General features: G+C 50.8%; 1 protein-coding gene across 1 annotated transcript; it reads left to right on the top strand.

The window, feature by feature from the left end:
* Positions 1–287: 287 nt before the first annotated feature.
* LOC119323328 (cyclin-F2-2-like) lies at positions 288–1,418 on the top strand. The gene has a single exon (XM_037596958.1). It carries the CDS (start codon positions 339–341, stop codon positions 1,416–1,418), a length of 1,080 nt encoding a protein of 359 aa, XP_037452855.1. The 5' UTR covers positions 288–338.
* The last annotated feature ends 6,265 nt before the right edge of the window (positions 1,419–7,683 follow it).

Below are 7,683 nucleotides of genomic sequence, written 5' to 3'. Positions count from 1 at the left end.
GTTGCTTTTCTTTATCGCGTTGCGTTCGGTGTAGCAGGAAACATAAATGCAGCGTGTTGGAGCTGTGCTCGGATTCGGACTGGAGACGCGTCGCTGCGTTGCGTCGAGGTACAGCAGGAAAGAAACTCTTCCGTCTCGCTCCCTCCTATACTCTGCGGTGCGTATCCTGGTAGGAGTAGGACACGATCGAGTCGGCGGAACAAATGCAGTGGAACGATATATACATACACATAGCGCATAACGTTACAGACGCCAGCCCCCCTCCCTCCTCCCACGCCACCAACACCCAGCGCACAATCAACAACAATCCATCTTCCCTCCCTACTCCGGCGATCGAGATGATGCAGTACGCTGTCGCCGTGGATCCCTACGCGGGCGCCTTTGCTCGACCTCCGCCTCCCGGCTTCTTCGGCGTCGGATCCTGCGCTCGGGCCGCCAACAGGCCTGCTCGGCGACCTCCGCCTCCCGGCTTCTTCGGCATCGGATCCTGCTTTCGCCCGGCTGCTGACGTGCCAGCTCGTCGACCTCCGCCTCCCGGTTTCTTCGGTGCATGCCGTCCCAGGGTGCTCCCGCCAGCGCCGTGCGAGGTGCCCATGCCACCAAAATTCTCAAAGCCCACGGCACCGGCACCAGCGCCGGTCTCCTGCGTCGCCGCCGCCTCCACAAAGCTCCAGCGGCTATGCCCTGACTACGCAGACGACATCGACCACAACCTCCGGTTGACAGAGAAGAACGCCGAGGAGCGGCCGCTACCGGACTACCTGAAGAAGGTGCAGCAGGATCGGGTGAGCGAGTCAGCGCGCGCCTCCCTCGTCGGATGGATGGACAAGTTCGTCCAAGACCATGATCTGGCCGACGGCACGCTCCACCACGCCGTCGCCTACGTCGATCGGGTCCTGTCTGTGAGAGCCCTGACGACTGACAGCGGCTACGAGCTACGCCTCCTGGGTGCCGCGGCCATCTTTGTCGCCGCCAAATACGAGGACCGGAAAGCCGTGTGGAAGCTGAAGGCCGACCAGATCGCCAGGTACGGCGAGTTCGCCGCGGGCAAAGAGGTGCTCGACATGGAGCGCGAGATGGTGGAGGCGCTCGGGTACCAGCTCGGCGGCCCCACGGCGCACACCTTCCTGAGCCACTTCATGAGGTACGCCGAGGGGGAGGACAAGACCAAGATCCTGCCATTGGCGACTCGCCTCGTTCATCAGTCTCTGCTCAACTACACGTGCCTCCGCATCTTGCCGTCCGTCGTGGCGGCGTCCGCGATCTTCCTCGCTAGGCGGACCCTGAATACGCCCGACGTCCTGGCGTGGAACACGGAGCTGACGGAGCTGACGGGTTACAACTGCTCGGACATGACAGCCTGCGTGGTTAATATGTTCTTCTTCTCGCGCTCGCTCATCTGTAGCCCTCCTTCTTGATCATCGAGGAGAATCACCAAGACAGAGCAGTTTTGTTACATATTAAGTTTGTGATCTTGTGGAAGTTACTTGTAACGTTCATGTATACGGTATACCTGTCTGAAATTAATATACATGTATCGTCTGTGTTTATCATGCATGCATAAACTTGTGATGAACACATGGGCATGGCTTTTGATTGCTGGTTCTTTTTTCCTCCAAAAAAATCAATTAAACATCTAGCATTTCACCACACTATTGCAAAAAAATAAATAGATGATTTTCTTCGAGGGAAGGCCATCATGGTAGTAACTTATGTTTATTGACAAAAAAATGGCCTCATCCATTAATTAATCAGAAGAGAAAGACCTATTAAATTACATTGTTTTAAGACATGCGCACCCATTTAATTACATAAAAACCAGAATGACAAGGATCAAAGCCACACTGAACACCGGAACACATAGTATCGAGCCCACTCACCCGAAGGCGTGTCAAACGCAACAGCGAACGTCAACCTCACGAACACACGGCAACGCGAGGACCCCGTGTCAGCGATCAAGCCAGTGGAAGTGCACCAGAAGAGCGCGAGGAGGTGATTCAAGCATCGGGCCGGCCCAGAAAGGAGCCTCGTCAACCCGCTCGGCTCGCTGGGCCGAAATGGGCTTAGTAGGATGTCCACTACTTAAAAGGGTTATCGGTGTGCGTGTAGAGGCAGGGTGGCAAACGGCTAGTTGGTCGAGAGGCTTGTGTGTGTATCAGTATCTTCTTCCCCAATTCCCCTTCCTCTCGAATTGTAGCTCGGATTGGAAATCAATGGTGTAATAGAGAGTGAGATCGCCTTATAATCTGGTATCAGAGCCTCCCATCCTGGAATTCCCTCGCCACCCTCACCAACCCGCTTCGCCGACTGCCGCCGCGTTGAGGCTATGGATCGAATTCCACCGGAGACGAAGGCGTTGTACGAGTTGCCGCGGGCAGATTTCGATGCCGCTCTCGCCAAGAGCTCTTCTGAATGGGACGAGGCGATGGTGACTGTGCTCGCCAAGCTTGACACCAAGCTGGATCAGCTCTCGGGCGGATCGATGAAGTCAAGCTCTCCCTCAGCATCGACCTAGACGAGATCCGCGGCGAAATTGGGGCCACACCGCCTCCGTCACCGCGAGATCCGTCTGCTAGTAAACAGCCGGTGCAAGGTACCGCGGTTGGATCTGATTGATTGGTCCCCAAGTATGTTCCTCCTCCGGTCTGTGGTATGCATTCAAAGCACAATTCTCCTAGGCATGTCAGTACACCCCAGGAGAGTTTCCGTCAGCTCCTTGTTGAGGCACTTGGATTTGGGCCTCGGATTGAGTTGCCTCAGTTTGATGGATCTAACCCGAAGTTATGGCAAACTCGATGTGAGGATTATTTTTGTTTTTGGAACACACCGTAGAATCAGTGGGTTTCCTTTGCCTCATCCTTGTTTGACGGGTCAGCTGCTCGTTGGTTGGAATCAGTTCAGCGCAGAGCACCTAATGCATCTTGGTCAGAGTTTTGTAGCTTGTTGATGTCTCGTTTTGGCCGTAATAAGCATCAAAAATTGTTGCGTCGGTTGTTTTCTATTCGTCAGACTAGCACTGTTGAAGAGTATGTTGAGCGGTTTTCAGAGTTGTTCGATCGATTGACTGCTTATGAGAATCACCCAAATATAGTGCATTATGTGACCCGTTTCATGGAAGGGTTGACACCTACAGTGAGCATGTTGGTTGGCATTCAGCAACCACTTGATTTGGACTCTGCATATGCATTGGCCTTGTTGTCAGAGGAATTAACTAACTCATCGGCACATCCCGTTCCATTTGTTCCTCGCTCAACATCGTCAGGGATGATTGGATCAAGTCGCCCAGGTCCAGTTAAACCACTGGAAGAGAAGAAAGTAACTGACTCTGCTAAGTCGTCCACGACTGAAGATAGGTGGTCAGCTTTGCGTGCATTCAGGAGGTCAAAGGGATTATGTTTCGTTTGTGGTGAACGTTGGGCTCGAGATCATACGTGTAAGCAGGAAATTCAGTTACATGTGGTTCAGGACATGTTGGAATATGTGCAATGTTGGCCTGGTGAGTTTAGTAATTCAGAGGAAGAAATGGTTGGTGAGGCTAATGCTATGGCATATTCTGCAGCTGCTATTGGTGATCCTACTGTTCCTGTTGTGTCCACTATGAAGCTTAGAGTTCAGTTGCAAGGGCGTACACTGTATTTTTAGTGGATTCTGGTAGTACTCGCACTTTCCTTGATGCAGTTGTAGCTGCTTCCATGTCAGGTGTTTCTGAAATGCCAGTGTCCATGGTTCGAGTGGCTGATGGTAAATTGATCCCTTGCTCTAGTCAGTTAAAAACAGGGCAGTGGTCTTGTGGTGGTTATAATTTTACTAGCCAATTTAAGGTTTTCCCTTTGGGAACTTATGATGGCATATTGGGCATGGATTGGCTTGCTGCTCACAGTCCTATGCAGGTGGATTGGGCTGAACATTGGATTTCTTTTCAGAAGGATCATGTTTTAATCACATTGCTTGGTGCACATGATAGTCCTCAATTATGTGCAGTAATGGAAATGTCAACTTTATTAGTAACTGAAGAAGTTGTTCTGTCTGAATTGCTTCAGGAAGTTCAAGAGCTTATTGAGAAATTTGCTCCAGTTTTTGCAGCTCCTAGTGGCTTACCACCTAGAAGGAAGTATGATCATACAATCCCTCTCATTCCTGGAGCTGGACCTGTTGCCATCAGACCTTATAGAGTTGCTCCTGCTTTGAAAGATGAATTGGAAAGGCAGGTGCAAGAAATGTTGGACTCTGGTGTGATCAGACCTAGTAACAGTCCTTTCTCTTCCCCAATGTTGTTGGTACAAAAGAAGGATCACTCTTGGAGGCCTGTTTTTTATTATATGCATCTTAAGCTATCACTGCTAAATGTAAGTATCCAATCCCAGTGATTGATGAGCTTTTCGATGAATTAGCTGGTTCTTCATGGTTCTCTAAGTTGGATTTGAAATCAAGTTATCATCAAATAAGGCTTGCCCCTGGAGAGGAGTATAAGACTGCATTTCAAACTCATAATGGCCATTTTGAGTTTTTGGTTATGTCACAAGGATTGACTAGGGGCCTAACACTTTTCAGTTTGCTATGAATAGTGATCTGTCTCCTGTGTTGAGGAAACATGTAGTGGTCTTTTTTATGACATTTTAGTTTTTAGTGCAACTTATGCACTTCATTTGCAGCACTTGGAAGAAGTACTCCAGTTGTTACTTAAGCACCAGTGGCAAATCAGATTATCCAAGTGTGCTTTTGCCCAGCAAGAAATTGGGTACTTGGGTCATATCATTAATGGTCAGGGTGTGCCCACTGACCCTGCTAAGATTTCTGCTATTCAGGATTGGCCAGTCCCTGTGTCTGTTAAGGAGGTCAGGGGATTCTTGGGTTTGGCTGGCTATTATAGGAAGTTCATTAAGTTGTATGGAGTTATCAGCAGACCTCTTACTCTATTGCTCAAGAAAGGGGTGTATTTCCATTGGACAGATGTTGAACAACAGTCCTTTTTGGCCATCAAAGAAGCTCTTGCATCAGCACCAGTGTTAGCTCTTCTAGATTTTTCCAAGAAGTTTATTATGGAAACAGATGCTTGTGATGTGGGCATTGGGGCAGTTCTTATGCAGGAGACGCTGAAACAGTTGTTTCCAAGGGCTCCGGCTTGGGGACAAGCCATTTCTAGGAAAGGGGGGATTATCAGCGATCAAGCCAGTGGAAGTGCATTAGAAGAGCGCGAGGAGGTGATTCAAGCATCGGGCCAGCCCAGAAGGGAGCCTCGTCGACCCACTTGGCTCGCTGGGCCTGAATGGGCTTAGTAGGATGTCCACTACTTAAAAGGGTTATCGGTATGCGTGTAGAGCCAGGGTGGCAAAACGCTAGTTGGCCGAGAGGCTTGCGTGTGTATCTGTATCTTCTTCCCCAATTCCCCTTCCTCTCGAATTGTAGCTCGGATTGGAAATCAATGGTGTAATAGAGAGTGACATCGCCTTACACCTCGCTATGTTGATCATGCCCACGTTCCACCACTTTGAAAAGAAGAATCCGTGATGGCAAGCCCGAGACTCTTTGTGGTGGTGAAGAGGCAAGTGCTCCACACGCCCTGTGGTGCCTCGAGACTCTCTATCTTGCCTCGACCGATGAATATGCTGTAACAAACCGCAGAGGAAGGGGGTCGAAAGGGGTGAGATCGAGCGAGAGAGAAGGCTTGGAGAGGAAGAAGGGGATGTGATTTTAGAGGAAGGATTGGGATACAGGAAAAGTCTCAACACAGGCATAACACCCACGGCCACAGGCGGGCTCTTTTATCGTCACCCACGCACGCCACTAGTCTGGCCAGCTGGCTGGGCCCACCAGCCAGCTCTAAGGCACACTAATCTTTGGTCAGGTGTGACATTCCTCCCTCCTTAAGGCGCTGCTTCATCTTCTTCCCCAGTGTCTTCGCCGTCGTCTGCCTCCGTCCAGAGTGCTGCTGAAGGAAAACGGTGGCGAAGAACAGCATAATCTTCCCATGTCGTCGGTGCAGTTTCGCCCATTCCCCACTGGACCTTGATTTGCACCACCGGCGCGTCTCCATGCTTCATCATGCGTCGATCCAGAATTCGTGTTGGTGTGAGGCCGTCGACGGAGAGGTTGGGCACCTTGGGCAGCTTGTAGTACACCGGCGTGAAGTCAGTTGTGAATGACTTCAACTGCGAGACGTGGAAGACGGGGTGGACCTGGCTCTCCGGCGACAGGTCGAGCTTGTAAGCGAGCGAGCCGATCTTATCAATGATCTTGTAGGGGCCGAAGTACTTGAAGGCGAGCTTGGCGCATGGGCAATTGACCATCGAGCGCTACGCGTAGGGCTAGAGCTTGAGCAGAACTTGTTCTCCCTCCTGGAAGTGGCGCTCGATGCAATTGCGGTCGGCATTCTTCTTGAACCGGTGTTGCGCACGCTCCAGCTGGGTACGTATGTGAGCGGTGTGCGCCGCCCAGTCCATCTCCTCACCAGCCGGCGTCGAATCCGCCCAGGACGCCATCGTTCCGAGATTGGCTTCTTTGCCGTAGAGGGCCTTGAAGGGCGTGCCATTGAGCAAAGCATGGAACAGTGAGTTGTACCAAAACTCGGCCATGGGCAGCCAGCGACGCCATTTGTGTGGTGAGTCGTGCACCGCACAACGGAGATACATATCCATGCACTGATTGTCACGACCAATATGCGACCCTATCCAAAAGGAACTCGAAGGTCCCACCAAGGATAGACCCGCATATTGAGACGCTTTTGCAAGGTGGATATCATTAGATCAACATTACATAATAGATGGGGATACATACATAAGGCATACAATGCCACACGAATACAACATCACAATACATCAGAGCATCATCCGACTACGGATGAAACAGAAACAGAAACTCAAACGACATCCACCCTGCTAGCCCAGGCTGCCGACCTGGAACCTATCCCCTGATCGAAGAAGAAGTAGAAGAAGAACTCAACGCAAGCCAGCATCGCTCTCGCGTCATGATCATCGCATAACCTGTACCTGCAACTGTTGTTGTAGTAATCTGTGAGCCACGAGGACTCAGCAATCCCATTACCATGGGTATCAAGACTAGCAAAGCTTAAAGGGAAAGGAAGGGGTAAAGTGGTGAGGCTGCAGCAGCGACTAAGCATATATGGTGGCTAACATACGCAAATAAGAGCGAGAAGAGAACAAGCGGAACGGTCGTGAAGCTAGCAATGATCAAGAAGTGATCTTGAACTCCGACTTACGTCAAACATAACACAGAAACCATGTTCACTTCCCGGACTCCGCCGAGAAGAGACCATCACGGCTACACACACGGTTGATGCATTTTATTTCGGATCTGGTGTCAAGTTATCTACAACCGGACATTAACAAATTCTCATCTGCCTATAACCGCAGGCACGGCTTTCGAAAGATTATACCCTGCAGGGGTGTCCCAACTTAGCCCATGACAAGCTCTCGCGATCAACGAAGGAATAGACCTTCTCCCAGGAAGACCCGATCAGACTCGGAATCCCGGTTTACAAGACATTTCGACAATGGTAAAACAAGACCAGCAAAGCTGCCCGGATGTGCCGACAAATCCCGATAGGAGCTGCACATATCTTGTTCTCAGGGCACACCAGATTGTCCAGACTTCCGGTAGGCCAGCCCAGAGTTGCCCCTGGTGGCCACCGGCGGCCGACAGTTTGGACCAACACTCACAACGAGC

The sequence above is a fragment of the Triticum dicoccoides genome, chromosome 6B (assembly GCF_002162155.2).
Source record: "Triticum dicoccoides isolate Atlit2015 ecotype Zavitan chromosome 6B, WEW_v2.0, whole genome shotgun sequence".
Lineage (NCBI taxonomy): Eukaryota > Viridiplantae > Streptophyta > Magnoliopsida > Poales > Poaceae > Triticum > Triticum dicoccoides.
Note: the sequence above shows the minus strand (reverse complement) of the source record. Positions and strands in the feature narration are given on the sequence as shown.